Source organism: Vidua macroura, chromosome 1 (assembly GCF_024509145.1).
Source record: "Vidua macroura isolate BioBank_ID:100142 chromosome 1, ASM2450914v1, whole genome shotgun sequence".
NCBI classification, from domain to species: domain Eukaryota; kingdom Metazoa; phylum Chordata; class Aves; order Passeriformes; family Viduidae; genus Vidua; species Vidua macroura.
This window is the reverse complement of record NC_071571.1, coordinates 27027934-27045733: the sequence shown is the minus strand read 5'-3', so window position 1 is coordinate 27045733 and position 17800 is coordinate 27027934. Positions and strand designations below refer to the sequence as shown.

The window sequence follows — 17800 nt, the reverse complement described above, 5'->3', positions numbered from 1 at the left end:
TTTTTTTTTTTTAATCAAAATACCAGAAATTCAATACTACAGAGATATCTTCAACTGAGGCTTGCCCTATATCATAAAATGAAGCAAGACAATTTTGTGAAATTTGTCCCAGCATTTCCAAAGTGTTCAAATAGTAAGTCAGGAAAGCAAATGCTGTAAAACTTCTACCATTTCAAATGGACAACTCAGTCCAGCTCAAAACAGAGCAAGGTGTGGATTAGAGAGATACAACCCACACATGGCAACTGTGACAAGATGATGCTTCAGAACAAGATTACTAATTTCAAAAAAAAGTACTGAACAATGAAAAGTGGCTCAAAATATGTACGTATAAAATTTTCTTCATGTAGACATAAAAGGTTTCTATGAAAAATTATTTCAAATGTTGACATTTAATGACTGCTGACTAGTAAGTCTTTGGTTGTGTCTCATCCTAAGTTCTGTGTTTACACAGCTTTGGAATTCATTCAGTGGGCACTCCAGTAAGGGCAAAGTGTGCAATGTGCTCAGACACTTCCCTTATTAGTAACAGTCAGACTCCAGTCATTGAGCTCTGGAGCCCACAGCATCAGAATGGAATGCAGCTCTGCTTACTACACAGGCAACTGAGGATTTAAAATTAGATGCCTATAGCTAAGGGCTGATTCTATATAACCGTAACTGCCCCAAAAACTCAGAAAAACATGCCACGGTCATAACAACTGCAGACTCTATTTTTCATTTTACTCCTTTCACAATTATGGTAGTGAAATAATACAAATAAAGGAATGACACTAAAACCAATTGAATTAATAAAATTTGACCTCCTGAAACAGTACCACAATACCAAATATTTCTATTCCTCCCCTTCTCTAGTGACTTCTTAACTTCTTCTTCTCTAGTGCATCCAAATCGCACCTCCCAACATTTCAAGTTTTCCATGTGTTCCCCAACTAATGTGAGAACCTTTTCCATACTCAAACAGCATCCTTCCCTTTCAGCTCCTCTAAAAAACACTTCAGCACTTAATTATCTTAGGCATACATAGCTCTCAATCAAATATTGCAATAATGGGTTTACCAATTACTAAAGGCAATGCTACTATAGTAGAAGGCAAGTGAATAACTTATTTTCATTGGAAAATCAAGTTAAAAGCCGTAATTATTTGAAATAAACAGATTTAGCTACTGCATCACAAAGAACATACCTTACACTGAACTGAAAGAGAAAAATAGTACCTTATTTTATTAGCAATACAACCCAAAGTAATCTGAGCAGACCAAGAAAGGTCAAGGAATTAAAATTAAGATGCCAGCATGAAAGAGAATTATTTCTAAACAAGAACAAAAGAAACACTTTGATAAAAAAAGTTAAAAATTGCAAAAGATAAAATAGATTAAATTCTTCTTATTAGTCTTTTTTAGCACAACATTTTGAGTGGAAAGACACACCTGATCAAATAAACTTCTAATTAAACTCTTTAAGATACTGTAAGATTATTTTCCTTGGGTAAAGAAACTGAGCTGTTTGATTCAATGAGATCATCCAGATGAAAGCAAGCCATCTTTTCCAAGAATATCTTACCAAAGGTTTACCCTTCATAGCAATTTTAATGCCTGTCCTCTGAAAAGAGCAATTCTCTGAATAAATGAAACCATAATATTAGCAATGTCCTCTTTTGTCTTCTAGTTCAAGGCGTACTATCTGTGGAGGTTAGAGAACAATCCCACAACATGCTTAATATAAGGCATACCCCATTTCACTTATTTCAGTTATTTCATTAACTTCTGATTTTTCATTTAATAGTTGGAAAAGATAATATCCTACCTCTCTTGCTTATTGTTTTAAAAATTCACACAAAACATTACAAGTGTCCCTAGAGAGAAGCAGTGGTGGGCCTCACATGCAAACAGCTATCAAATCTGGAAAGAAAGAGCAGCAGGAAAATACCCAGCATTGGATCGTTCCTGTCTAATCTAATTTGTAATGATCTAAGTTGACAGTTTCTACCATACCCCATAAAATACGTATCATTTTATAATACAGAATGCAAGAAATAAAACACAATTAAGAAAGAAGGTTAGAGAAAGCCTTGGGGAAAAAAAAAAATTAAAAAAATAGAACTAGAGCATACACTTCCACAGCCAAGGGAAAGCTAAATAAAAAATTGTTTTCTTTCAGCCATCGTGTTTTGTGTTACAGAAGTATCCATATAAGCTGTGCAGTGTTCTCCTGTTACAGAGTGGAAACTTGCATGTTGGCATAGGGAATTAAAAAGAATCATGACTTAAATGGCTAAAAAACCAGAATACCAACACAATAAATTAATAATGAATGATGAAGTCATAAATTATACAATGTGACATAGATCAAATGAATGACGGCTATGGGGTGATGCATGAGAGCAAATGGTGAACTCAAGACAATTTAAAAAAAAAACAACATTAAACACTGTTCAAAATGGAATGAAAATATGTTGAGGGAAAATGTGATCAACAATGGGCTCAAACCTAAAAGTAGGAGAAGAAGAAAGACTGAAGTGGCAGTCTCCATTTTGACCTTGAAAAAGCTAGAAGTGAATGCTTACATCTTGTATTTTTGTTTATAAGCAACAGGACAACAATACAAAACACATAAAATGAAGAAGATTAGGTAATGCATTGACTAAAAGCTTTTGAATATTCTCAGAAAAATAAATTCTATGCACCAGACAAATGAAAGTCATCTGTAAAGAACAAATAAAGCCTAGGATGAACACTATATAGTCGTTGAAAGAAAACAGAATGTTTGCAAAAGGAAACAAAGCAGCAAAGCTGCAGAGGAAACAGTCTGTTTGGCATCACTAACAGATGACACAAGTTGACATGGTAGCTTCCAGGTGGGAAAGCACAATGGTGAACAGGACAGAATAGGTGTCCACATGACCCAAAACCAATACTGTCTACCCAAAACCACAGCTGTCACCAAACCTTATTGTTATGTTTCACTGTTTATGCTTTAAACCAGTTAATCCAAAGACTGCTATAGAAGCAATAGAAGGCAGAATGTTCCCTTGGAGCACTTTTGCTTTGCCAATTCGAAGAAAAAACCCAAAATGATTGATCATCCAGAACTTGCAAACCAACCAAAATGAGAGAGTTGATTCCTGAAAGTCAGAAGTATATGCTCCTCGTGAGCTTTTTTCTGGAGTGATCCTAGAGGATAAAAGTGTATACTGTCACCTATTTAATTTCTTGTTTTTCACAAGAAGATACAGAGGAGTTAATGATTTTAGCAATACACAGAAAAGAATATGAAATACTGAAAGCAACTGTGGTCAGTAGCAAGGGTTCAAGTCCAGTCCATATAAAGTGAACTAGCATGGTTCTGGGATTTGATCTTCTCTGTCACAGCTTTTCAGAAGATTAGTGGTGAATTCTGCGTTTTTTCAAAACATTCCTTCAGAAAGAAAATATAAATGTAGCAGGCGTTGAAGTACAATGATATTTTGGATATATCTGACTTTCAAAACTATTGGTACTGTAGTAATTTCTTTCCTCTGCAGAAAGTCTACAGCAGTTGATTTGTGTGTAATTGTTGTAATTTTAAGAGGGCAAAATGTGAAGAGCTTCAAGTGCTTTGATTTTTGGAGATCTATAAACTTCACATTTCTTGTCAGAAACAACAGCACATATTGACTTATATTTTCCTGCCAGACCTGTGGCTACAGTGACTACTTGAAAAAGACACACAGCTGTCTTTTACACATGCCGATAGGCACAGTGAAGAGGATCAGTACAAGATTACACCCATGGTTTAATTCTGGATCCTATCTAAATTCTTCAGACATTTTCATTTCTATCTTATGTCAAGTTGTAGCTGACACACTAACATTAATGATATACTTCTAAAGTTGTTTTTTTTTTATCTTTTATCAAACTACGGTTCATAAATATCACACATGTCAAAAACCTCCAAACCTCAACTATCCCACTTATGAAGCCTTTATCATATACTGCTACAGATAATCCAAAGACCAAAAAAGAAAAAAAAAAAAAAAATCAGTAAACATCAGAATGCTATATAATCATTCCAAACAAAGAGGTCAATGCAGGGGAATTACATTACTACAGAACAGAGGATAACTCTGATATGAAACACAAGCAAAACAGAACACTCTCAGAAAATGGAATTGGGGAAACTTTCACTAAAGCAAAAAATGAAATCAGTGCACTAACTATCCATAGCATGCATAAAACAAACCACAGAAGCCTGTGAAAAAAAGCCACACACGTAAAAACTGCACAGATAATATGTTTATCCTGATAGGGAATAAAATTCCATGACCATTTTGCCAAGATAGCAATTTTTAATTCATGTTGTCATCTGTTCCTTATGAAAAGGAAATTATGAAACCAATTGCAGAAAAAAATCCTTTTGACTCCCTCTGCTTTTTTAAAAGGCAGAAGAAATGTTCAATTGATGGCACCACATAGACATAAAATAATTTCAAATAAAGGTAGGGACTGCCATGTAGACACCAGATGGCATACTTGTTCAATACAGATCAAAGTGAGTATCTTAAATGGTATATATCGTTACTATTCAAAAAATATCTCTGAAATAATTATTAAATTTTCCAGAAAAATGACAGTAATAAAAAGGGAAGTGTCAGACAAAAAGAAACAGCAGTAAATCCAAAGAAACAAGTCAACCATGAAGTTTAATTACATAGAAATACAATTTTTCTCTATTTTTAGCTTCCATTTTCTTGAGAACTTTTTTCCTAGAAAATCAAAAAAGTTTGCAACATTCCTGCTGTCAAGCAAAACTATCACTGAGTCTATCAATTAATTTGTAACTACTGTTTCTCAGACTTAAACAAGTGACAGAATTTGAGAAAGAGCAGGATTGACTTCTATCCTTTTTAATACTAATTTTCTCCAAAGCACATGTTTAGAGAACTGAAACAGAAGCGGGAAGAAGAGGAAGCCAGTAAGGCTCAGTTTTCAGGTGTTGCTGAAACAAGTGATTCTTTCCTGGAAAACTCAACTTACAACTCTTGTTTGCAGAAGTGATAGATACGCCGGTTACCTTTACTTACAGAGATATCAGTACTGACACCATTGGAATACCATTTGGAATATATTCCTTTCTCTATGCCTTTGCTGCATGAAGAAGAAGTGATCTTTCATCTGCAGGTCTTCTTTTTCTTCTTGCTTTCTTAAAAATCAAACCAACCAACTAAAACAATCCCCAAATTCCAAACAAAACAAAACAAAGAAGGAAAAAATGTAAAACTGATACACTCCATTTGCTACAAGCATTGTGGAAGAGCTAGCTATTACTTCACTGCATTCTGAATTTGACCTGAAGCCAAAAGAGAGTCCTATATTATCATGTATCCATGTGTTTGGCAAGCTGAAATGATTAGTTTATACATTTGTGACGTCATGATGTCATAGACCCAGCTGAGCTTTTCTATTAATTGATAAAGAAAACAAACTTATTTTACAATGTTCATTATAATGAAAACTTTAAGTTTCAGAAAGTTGACTGACTACTGATTTTTTTTTTTCTAGAGCATTTATGTTCAGTTGACAGCAATTAATCTTTAAATTCTGTATGTCAAAACCATAACTAACACAGACTTTTTACTGCTAAATAGAAAAATTACTGTGTGTTTCTCTGGATTATATAAAATGCAATTACAGAAAAAAGATTTTCAGGTTTCAAACTGAAAAAATAAGTTTGGTATCAGAACATCAGAATACTTAATTTACGGGCTTCAAAAATGAAGTTCCCAAAATTCTTTTATTTCACCTCTATAACACTGGGTAGATAGCTGCTTCTCAATAAAAAGGAATAAAAAATGGAATTTCCACAAAAACTAGCCACACAAAAAAAAACACTCTAACATGCTCATTAAGAGTACCAGGATCTGACAGCATTTATTGGAAGACGGAATATTCAACAACACAAACACTACTTAACTTCAAAGGATACACCAAGCATCCCTTCCACTCTTAGAGCACACAGCTAGCCCGAGCAGCAAAAATTGCTTTAGATGATGTTGTATGCATTTGACATACAGGAGCTGCATCATACTTCCAGACAACAGCATACATAGTAGGCAAAGCACAGGTTATGAAATCTTTAAAAATATGCTTAAGTTCATTTCTTCAAAAGGACAGAGGAAAAACCCTTATTTTGCAAAAGTAAGACACTAGACTAACAAAACTATTTTAGCAATGACATGTTTGATAAAAAAATCATCTGTGTATTTTTTTTATTCTAGGATAGTAAATGAAGTCGAGAGATTTTTAAAAGCTGTGTTTTTATAATATGGATCACCTCAAATAGATTCTGAAAATCTGAACATAGCTGAGCAGAGTAAAACCATTAATCTCTCAATTTACTCCTGAGAAATGCTATTTGCATTTGCTATTTGCATCTCTTTAAAGTATTTTCCAAAGAAACAATCTATTCTATAACCTTTATGGGGGAAAAAGTGTAAGAAATAGTACAGCATAGAAAAGCAAATGTTAAAAAACATATTCAGATTTATAAGAAATATAAGGCAGGTGCTAACAGATATCTGGTTTATGCAATTAGTTATTGATTTCTATTAGTTATTTGCTAATCATTAGCTATTGATTTCTGTGAAATTATTTAGCAGCAGAAATAATGATTTGTGATGCTTATCAAAGTGTGAAATTGGAATTATAAAGATAACAGATTTTATAATAAACCTAGTTTAAAAAGCTATGCACTGAAATGCAAAAAGTCTTTACAAAGACTTGAAATGTATAAAGCATAAACAATTCATTAAATTCTGTCTGCAAATGCAACCGTTATACAAAAGAATTAAGTATAAAACCTAATGTCTTGTTTATTTACATTCATTTGTCATTTGTACAGAGTAGAAGTATGGTATGTTTAAATTTACCCTTGTATATTCACTTACATGGTCATAGGAAGCTCAAAATCAGAAAGGTCTTCTTGTAAACTTAAGTTACATTTTAATGCACAATATGATAGCTGCTGTCTCCAAAACAGTAGAGTGCAAATGGCTGGACTTTGTCTTCCCACAAACAGAAACACAGCCAAGGCAGAGATTTTTAATGCTTTCTTTGCCTCCATCTTCAACAGCAACAACAAGCTAAGGGGGTCCCAGTGCCCTCAGCAGAATACCATGGTTTTGAGAAAGCTAAATTCCCAGTCAACCCAGAATTTGTGTGGGATTCACTGCTCCAGCTGGATCCCTGTAAGTGTATGGGGCCTGATGGGGCTTCATTAGAGAGTACTTAACTGTCTGATGTCATTACAAAAGGTCTTTAGATGATTTTTGAGTGGTCCTGGGAAACCAAGAGGTCCCATTTGACTGGAAGCTGGCAAATGTCCCAGCCTTCAAGAAGGGCAAGGATGATCCTGGAAACTACAGGCCTGTCATTCTCACTTCAATGACTGGCAAAATTATGGAGAAGATTATTCTGGGAGATACTGAAAAACTCTCATAGGACAACGAAGTCATCAGTCAGAGCCATCATAACTTCATGAGGGGAAAGTTCATCTTGTCAAACTTGATTTCCTTAGGTTATAGTGAATGGAGTGACATCAGACTGGTGACCTGTCACTAGTGGGGTTCTGCAACACTCCATATTAGGCCCAATTCTTCTCAGCATCTTCATAAACCACTTGGACACAGGACTTGAAGATATACTAAGAAGGCTTGCCAATGATACTAAATTGGGAGGAGCTGCTCAAAGGCAGAGAGGCCCTGCAGTGGGTCCTAAATGAGAGATCTGGGCAATTGCCAAATCTCTCATTGAACTGTATCAAGCTTAAAAAGGGCAAGGGCTGGAATCTGCACCTGGGACTTTTGAGGTAACCCTCAAAGTAGGGACAGACTGGGGAATGAGAGGCTGGAGAACAGTGCCACAGAAAGGGACCTGGGGGTCCTGGTCAATGGCAAGTTGAACATGAATCAGCAGTGCCTTGGCAGCAGGAGGGCCAAGTCTGTCCTGGGATGCATCAGGCACAGCATCGCCAGCCGGGCGAGGAGGGGACTGTCCCACTCTGCTCTGAGCTGGGGCAGCCTCACCTTGAGTGCTGGGGGCAGTTTTGGGTGCCACAATATAAAAAATATCTGAAGCTATTATAGCTATCAGAAAAAGTTCAAAGGAGGATTACAAAGATGGCAAAATGCCTAGAGGGGAAGACATGCAAGGAGTGGCTTGTTCCGCCTGGAGAAGAGACTGAGGGGAGACCTCATTGGAGTCTCCATCTTCCTCACATGGGGAAGAGTAGGGGCAGGCAGTGATCTCTTCTCTCTGGTGACCAGTGACAGGATCCAAGGGAATGGCCTGAAGTTGGGTGAGGGGAGGTTTAAGTTGGATATTAGGAAAAGGTTTTTCACCCAGAGGGTGGTTGGGCTCTGGCACAGCTCCCCAGGGAAGTGGTCACAAGCCTGACAGAGTTCAGGGAGTGTTTGGACAATGCTCTCAGGCACATGGTATGGTTCTTGGAGCTGACCCATGCAGGGCCAGAAGCTGGACTTCAGTGATCCTTGTGAGCCCCTTCCAACTCAGAGCATTATGTGAATCTATGATTTTATATAAATATACTGCGAAATATTTGAAAGGTAAGAGATAGAAATACTACAGTGCACTCACAGGGTTCTTTAAAAAGCTTATATAGCATTAGGATACAAAATACTGTCCTGGCACACAATTAATGTAGGGAACTGTACAAGGGAGAAGCACTGTCCTGACTCTAAGATCTGCTTCAGTCTTAGTCCTCTCACACTTCCAAATAACAGAAGGAAATTGTGTCTCCAATATCATGTAGAAGCTGTGAACGCTAGTGTGCTCCAATTGACACAGGTCTCTGGCCAGATGGTCTGGTTTTGGCTGGGATAGAGTTAATAAGAAAATTAGTAGCTGGTATAGTGCTGTGGGTTTTGGATTTAGTATGAGAATCACAGAATATTTTGAGTTGGAAGGGATCCACATAAGGATCATCAAAGTTCAGCTGTTAAGTGAATGGCCCATACAGGGATCAAAACCACAACCTTGGCATTATTAGCACCATGCTCCGACCAGCTGAGCTAACCTGGTCTCAGTAATACTGATAGAATAATGCTGGTAACGCATGGATATTCTGGCTGTTGCTATGTTATGCATACCTCAAATCAAGGAATTTTCAGTGTCTCATGCTCTGCCAGGGAGGTGTGGATATTCTTAGCTCAGTCAGAGAGAAAGAGAAAGGTTTTCTAACCAGGCAAGAGCCTGGGAAACAGTTGGGAAAGAATGTAAATAATTCTCTAATCTATCTTGTTATTCACATTGTTTATAGATATGTCCTGCCGCTGTGCGTCATTCACTGCACACCAATGGTGTGACATGTTTTTACTCTAAGACCAATGAAATCAGTCTTCTCGATGTTCTATATATATAAAGCAGTACATTTGAAATAAATCAGAGCTCATTTTCTTTGCCTTCTGATCTGGAGTTCTCTGTTCCCATCCTGCTCAACAGCGACAGGGAGGAGCTGCACAAAAAGCTGCAAGGAAGCACAGCCATGACAGCCTGACTGAACTGACTAAAGGGATATTCTACACCATAGAACATCATGCTCAGTATATAAACTGGGGGAGTTACCCAGAAGGGAGGAACACTCAGCGGTCAATGCTTCTCTTTTACAGAGAAGCCCTGCTCACAGGGCAGCAAAGATGTTATCTTTTAAATCTGTGTGTTGAAGAAAAGCAGAGAACTGGAGAGAACTGAAACAAAGACAGAAAATTCAAGCAGAGGAACAAAAATCTTTCTTAGACTGGTAGCAGTATTTTTCCACAGTGCAACACCATACAGTGACAACACAGTATGCCACTGAAAGTCAATTAATCTCTTTATTACATACTATAATGTGTGTACATATATTATGTAACACATGAAGCACCAAATTACCACAGCATGAGCGGAACACTTCAGAGCAATCAGACTTGTTTCCATTTTGCACTGAAGAACCTCAGCAGTTATTACATTGGCTTTAGAACAAATCAATCTTTTATTCCTATGGATTTCTGTACAATGCCTTATATTACTCCTTTTTTTATTACAACTATGAATGTCCTTCCTGCAATAATTTTAGTTCTCTATAGTCCCGGAATCATGATTCTCCACACCCTAAGAGCACTACATTAGGTATAAAAAGAGAGAACAGAAAGGAAGAAAAATGGGAGATGAGATACAAAGGGTTCAGTAAGAAGAACACCAGTCTTCTTTCTGTGTGAACACAAGCATAACACCCGTAAGTTCAACTTACCCAGGCAGCTGTATGATTCTATGAGCTCTTACGCATAAGGAAGAAGGGTACTTTCCCTCAATGAGGAAAATAAAGAAGAAATTTCTCAAAATTTAATTTTGGATTACTCATACTCCTAATAGTTTGAGCTAAATTAATCAGCTTGGCTTGAGTCATTCTTAAAGTTCTGAGTCACAGACCGGGAAAGGGAAACCATTAGGTAAACCAAAGCTTTGGCCCAAAATTAAAACAAACATTTAAGACTGGGTCAGGGAAATACTTGCTTAATCCTATCAGTGTACATTAAGTATGGTATCTGCTAATATAAACATAAAATGTCTAGAAAGCTTTGTGAAGAAAATAAAGTTGTGCTGCCTGAGAGATGAAGTTTATCTAACTCTAATGTGAGAGGTTGTAATATTTCCTGATACTAAGAAATATATTGGAAGATGAACTCCTTATGTCTGAAGGGATATGGGAAGACTGCTCATCCTGTAACCTGGACCTAAATGCCCTTTGATATTTTTATGTTCTTTTTCTAGGTGGTATGACACATCACCTATGAAAAGCCTTGTTTTCTGAACAAGTAGGACAGCAAGACTTAAGGAAAAGTGCACAGTGATTAATAAAAAAGTACTTCCTTCAAAGGAAGGAAAGATGCTAAATATATCATCAGTACAGGAAGCAAGAAGTTTTGCTTGTCTTCTCAAAATTCTATCTACCGCAAAAGTTTAAGAAAAATACATTGACTAGTAAGACTAGGAAGCCAAACTGAAATAACAGGGTCTTGTGACAGTCGTAAAATGTGCAGTCAGCAGGTTGCCTGTAGATATGGAAATTGCTAATTATTTTACAGCTATAATTCAATATATTTAAACCTACCCTAACAAATGTCCTTACTACTACAGTGAAGAACAGCTATTAAGGCTAAGTTTAAGTGCAATCTGAATTTTTTCTTAAGCTTGTACAGTTCTTCAGTTAAGTACTGTGTTTCCCAGCTTTCTATTTTAGCAAATCAAGATCTACAACTAAAAAAGCACTAAAATGGGAAAATGGAATATATAACAAAACTAGAATATCAATCTAATTGAAATCCCTCAATTCAAAATGTCCACAATGTAGGCAATCTGAAACAGTATTATTATGATATGAGCCTCAACACATCAACTCCACCATCATTTACCGTGTTTCTGATTGGAATTTTCTTCGGTTCTGTTGGCACATCCTGAGGAACAAATTTCACTGGTTCCTTAATTTGCCTCCTTGATCTTTTGGTCCCATCTGGTAAGGTTTCCATGGCGATATCAGCCTCCATATCACTGCTACCTGCCTGGTCACACTCTGAGCATTGCCTGCAAAGCAGAAGATTTTCTTTTTAAGACTGCAGTGACAAGAGCAGAAAAAGAAACATATTGAAGTGTTTGTGTTTAAGATAAATTCAAAAGTCAAAAGTCAAGAAATCAAATGGACATCTAAAATGTACATTTTAAGCAACTAAGTACATCTTACACAAGTAAGATGTTCTTATTTTCCTGACAGTACTTCACTTTGAAAACCAAGATTCTGAAAGTAGGAAATAATCTTCAGGAAAAATGCCCCCTATTTCATCATTTTCATTCTACCACATCTTCATTTTTAAAGCTGCCCACTGATCTCTAACCTATTAATTACTGTAGCTGCTGCTGCAGTCTAATTATAGAACTATAGAGTGGTTTGGATTGGAAGAGATCTTAAAGATCTCTTCCCACTCCCCTGCCATGGGCAGGGGTACCCTCCACGAGACCAGACTGTTAATCTTCACAATGACATACTGCTGAATTCATTCCAAAGAGAGCATGCTTTAGTAGCAGGGATTTGAAGGACATGTTTGTTATGAAAATAAATTTTAATATGTATTTCCTAAGGGAGTGAGTTTTAAATCTGAAAAAAATTACAAATACAGAAGCTAGAGACATGTATTAACAGACCTGGAACACTACATTGAAAAAAAATGCCTATTCAGTTTCTGAAAAAAGTACAAAATCACCATCAGAACTTCAAAAATTAAGAGATGCTAAAGTAATGCTATTAACAAGCTCTGTGACAGAATTAACAAGATAGGAATTCATCAGGATTTGGTTTTATTTTCAAAAAATCATCTTATACAAAGTCATAAATGTGGATGTTCAGTAAAAGTATGTTAATGAAAACATAAACATTATACTTACTGGAAGACCCAGTTTAATTACTTCTCACACTACACTTCCAATTCAAAAAACTACAAGTCCATTCAAATAAAGTCCAATTCACCACTTTTCTCCTATTAAACATTTTTTTTAATAATACAACCAAAAAAAAAAAACCCAACATAATGTTGTGCTATTAATTGACATTAACAGGGATTAGCATTAAAATTAGCACATTAAAATTATCTAAATTATAGAGTAAATTTGCTTTGGAAGGCAACAAAACAAAAACCCCATGTATTTAATTATTTGAAGTTAAATTTTAATGCACATTTGCAACAAGAACGCATATCCATCCTGTATAAACAAAAGCACAAAGTCAGATACACATGTTGTGTTTGAGCCTATTTGTTGCAATTCACACATTCAACAGGAATAGTTCTCCTGTGAACTTCAATGCAGGGTAACACAATACCACATCCATCAACTTTCCATGTTTTCTAATTCTTTCACAATAATCCAAGCAGTATGATCTCAGATCTCTCCTAGCTATACCAAAAGACACCGGGTGTTATCATGGTTTGCTACACAGACTGGTGGCTACCAAGTCAGAATAGAGGGAAACTAGTCATGGATTGGTTAACAGATCAGTGTAATCCTGACTAACTCAAGATCTTTCTCATTTAACTTTTCCATATGTAAATTTTAGCTAATTGTGGCTACATTATAATGTTAAAAAGATTCATCATCTTTTATCTCAAAAGAACTTAAGACAGGGTGAATAAGACAGATGAGAGCACTTGGAATATTTGCTGGTCTAAAAAGCAGAAGAACAGGGTAGATTGCAGGAAAAGTAACAGTTTCTTCCCTCTCTCATGTAAGTATGGAGTCTTTATGAAAAGACTTCCAAACAAGGAAGCCAGTTGATACACTTTTCAAACAGTTTTGGGCCAGCATACGAGAATATAGTCCTGTGTTCTTCCTCCTTGTCCTGGTTACAGAGAAAAGGGAAATGGAGTTTTCAGCACTGTTTAATTCCATACCACACACATCATCACTGGGGCCATGGGTTCGGCAGGAAGAGCCGAGCACCAAAAACTGAAAATCTGCCATCTTGCTTGGATCTCTCCAGAGAGAAGGTGCTGGGATAAGCTGGCCCCAGCCCCCTGTCTGCCATTGCTGGTCCCCTTTTTCCTTCCAAACCCCCACCTGAGCTGGTGCTGTAGAAGCAGCTGGATGGAGCCCAAAACCCTGGCCAGAGCTGGTGGCATGGTGCCAGTGCAGGGTGTGTGGGACCGAGTCAAGCTGGGCAAACACTGCCAAACACGCCGAGCACAGCGTCTGGGAAAACCAGCGGGAAGCACAACACCAGAAATCTGGCTTCTGAGTTTCAGCCTAGCTCTTTGCTGCTTTCTCTACACTAGGGCAGGGGAAGGCTAAGCTGCAAGGGCTCTCCTCAGCTTGAAGTCTTTGTCCAGCAACACTATTTTTGGGAAACATTTTTTTTTTGCTCCCAGAGGTGAATACCTTTTTGTGGGTAAAACATTCTCTCTCTCATATACCTTTTGCATTTAATACTGCTGTGGTTATTGTGACTTTAGTAAAACTCTCCCCATTGCTCCTCCATTATCAGAAGGGGTGGGGGAAAAGGGAGTACCTTACTTGAAGTTTTGTTCTCTGTGCTTGATAAACTTGTTCTTGTGTTTGACTCACTCCCCTTTACAAGCCTCAGTTTGCTACACACACAGTACTTAACATCTCTAGGCCTTAAGACACTAGACTACAGAAAAATATAAGGTACAATAGCTTTCACAGTGCTACGTTTTACAGTTACATGTTTACGTAAATTTGTGTGAATATACACACACAAATATGTATTCACATGCACTTAAGTAAATAAGGGCACACAGACCAAACTACTATTATTTTAAGATTTTATGGAGAAAAACACTCCAATGATGGAGAGACAAGCTTTAAGTAACAATATTCCACAAAATCTTGCATGTCTGCTTAGCTGTAAGTTACTTTGAGTTACTTTATTTCCATAAGATGCATTGTTCTTAAAGCTGACCAACCTACAGCTTTAAGGTGAATTTCTATTTAGTAAGCATCAGAGAGCATGGCCCTCCATAATACTGCAGCATCAGTCATGTACTGGAATTTACGTACTAGAAAGCACAATTGAAAGTAATTACTACGATCTACTTATGCAGATGTAAGCAGTATCTATGAAAATGTTAAAAAATTCTATGAGCAATTCTTACAAAGCATTTATTTTTCCCATTATTATGGTTAAAATATGTGCCATGTATAAATTATAAAAAAGGCCTTCATAATTTAAGAGCTGCTCTAAAAATGACACTGTTATAAGAGAAACAAATAGTCATAGTGTTTTACAAAAATATTTGGAGTGGGGAATCCAGTTTCTTGGATCTACCACCCTGCATGTATGATTTAAATAATTCCTGTTCTTTATCTCTCTGTTACTACAAGGGAAAGACACAATTTTTCTGCTACCTAGGTTCAGACAATTCTATAGAAAATACCCATGCAGATCACTAAAGTCCTGAAGTTTCACTATTATCCCATTTAAATATGTACGTGAAGTATTGTAACTTTTATGTTACTGAGGAAGACATGAAACATCTTGACCAAAAGATGAGGTACTGCATTCAAGTTACTTAAATTCTGTTTTTATGAACAAGCTTGCTCTGAAACAGGTTAGGCAAGTGTGAAAGCAGTCAAAAATGAAAAGCAATCTAAATTTCAAAAAACCTAGATCTAGAAAAGAGAAGCAAAATCATACTGTGATGGGGGTGAGAGTGTTGTGTGAATCACATAACAAAACTTCACAAATATATCAAAGGTAAAGGGAGAAAAGAGTTATAAACATGAACTTACAAGCAACCTCTTGATTTACCAGAATAGGCTCTACTGTTATAGTCAACCATGTCTCATCATCCCTATTACAAAACCGACAAGCTTCAACTACAAAGCAGTTTGTCTGTTAGCTCCCACAGAGCCACAGAAAAGCTATTACAGATACACACTCCTTTGACTTGGAAACAATCTCTTTACAGCTCTTCTTATAGTTTATTTCAACATGGTTCTTGAATTTAAAGTACTCTTCCCATTTTGCTGTTTAATCCCAATATAGTCATAGAAAACAGTCACATGACTTCTTTTTGGCTCTGCCACAGTCATGCTCACTTAATTTCAGCTCTTCAAGGACAAGCAGTAACAGAGAACCTGTCACAGCAGGTCACCTTTAGAACTACTGCAACAATCTTTGACTACCTCTAAATTAGCAAGCATTGCTATGCAGCATAAACAAAACAGCAGGAGAAATGGTGCCAAAGATTCAGCTTTCAGTACACAGGTTTTGTTTTGCTTTTAGTCTAGACTTGCCTAATCTAGACCCACAGGGAAAATCAGTAGCAGGCAATAATATGCCTCCTTCTAAAATGTGCCTACTGCTAAAATTACTGGAAGTTTTTGTTCCATCAAGCACTCTCAGTACTGATTTGAAATCTCTTATCCATATAGAAAGTCTTTGATTAAGCACTAACAACCTACAGAAGAAAAAAAAATTGTGTGATTTTGTTGTGTTTTCAATCTAATTTGGTACAAAAATCAGAGATAACTTCCCACCTCACAAACATCTTGTTAACTCAGTAGCAGTGAGTTGGGAAAGAGTGTATTCAAATTGCTTAGCAAATAACACTACAGTGCTTCCAGAAAACAGTTTTGTCCTTTGTGTTTAAAAAGGAAAACAAGCAGGGCTTGTTTTCATAAGGAAGACACAGGTCTCACAGACATGCTATCTGAAAAATCACCTCTCACAATGTTTACAAAGAATTAAGCAACGCTGAACTCAAGAAACATGGACCACAGCTTCATGATGACACCTTGGCTCTATAAATTACACATGCAAATGATGTACTGGAGGTGGAATAAACCCAGGGCTGCTTTTATTCTGGAGATAAAAGATAGTATATATGAAACTAATACAGTCGTCAAAAAGCTTCAAAGAGCACCTTACAGAGTGTAAAGTAACAGAGTTTAAAAAAAAAAAAAAGAAAATTTGCCATTTGGAACAATCCAAACATCCTTCAATTAGGACAAGTGACAAATACATTAAAATGTATATGTCATATTCCACACAAGTTTATACTATTTAATAATTTTATATCATTATCCAGTGTCTCAGGATAAAGAGGTGCTGGATCAGTACTGAATGAACGAGGTCAGGAATATGAATGAATGTCCAGACACTGCATGAGTATTCATGGAACTGTTGGTCAGGAACTCTACAGCTCACTCTGTCCTGTGGCCAATACGCCCCACAGCAGTCACCACTAAAATAACTTGGCCCTCTAGAACAAAAATAAAACCAAACAACATTAATACAACCATTGTTTGTCCATCTCAGTCCCCAGTATTTCACATGCTACCAGAAGTTATCACTGTTTTTCAGCAATCTCATTCCAATAGAAGAAGCTAAACCTTGTTGGTAGCTGCCAAGTATTTTCTTAATGAAAATGTCAATATTTTACAATTAGATTTTGATTCATTATATTGTCTGCCAGCACTTGTGCATTGCTTTAGTACCAGTTAAGATCATTTGCTATCAGGAAAATACATCCAGAATGGCCAGGAGCATAAAAGCACACAAGCTGTCAGCAAGAATGGTAAGACTTAGCATTATGATAACATGCTAATTAAAAAAAAAATATTTAATTGTTTAAGCAATAGGATTACTAAGAAACTGAAAATTGCAAATTTTTAAATGAATGTAAACCACAGCATTTCATTGTATGGTTACAACTTCTGATCTAGGAGTTGGACTCAATCCTGCCATCTCAGGATATTCTATGATTCTACTTTGAAAGTACAACATCAAAACAAGCATAAATTAAAGCTTTAATGTATCATTATATGAAATAGTTCCTACACTCTTCATCTCAAATCCATCTGAAATGAGGACAGGCTTTCAACTTACTATGGTACAAACTGATGTGTAAGACGTTATAACTGATACCTTGAAGAAAGTTCTTAGGCCTCTGAAAAAGAAAATTTCTAGTGTTAAGTATTTTAAACTAGTTCAGCTAGTAAGCCATGAAACACTGGTGCTCACCAGGTCTAAATTCTTACTGTGGTTTCCCTAAGACCAAAACTGTTAACTCATTTTAAATTTTACAAACACTGAGAGAACGAAATATAATTTGTACTTTCTTCAACAAATTGGCTTTTTGAAGAAAAGTATTATTAAGAAATATATTATGTATTTTTTAAATAGATAATATATTTAATTTTTTCTCTTACTGTTAACATGTAACACTGGATTTAATTTAACAATTTCAAAAGCCCTT

General features: G+C 36.3%; 1 protein-coding gene across 5 annotated transcripts in view; it reads right to left on the bottom strand.

Annotated features, from left to right (window-relative positions):
- The window catches only part of PHF14 (PHD finger protein 14), a 161115-nt gene that overhangs the window by 96220 nt on the left and 47095 nt on the right, over positions 1 to 17800 (bottom strand). For all 5 annotated transcript variants that reach the window (XM_053974350.1, XM_053974358.1, XM_053974366.1 and 2 more), the window contains one exon: positions 11447 to 11615. In XM_053974350.1, the coding sequence (XP_053830325.1) occupies positions 11447 to 11615 (169 nt within the window). The remainder of the gene's footprint in view (positions 1 to 11446; positions 11616 to 17800) is intronic.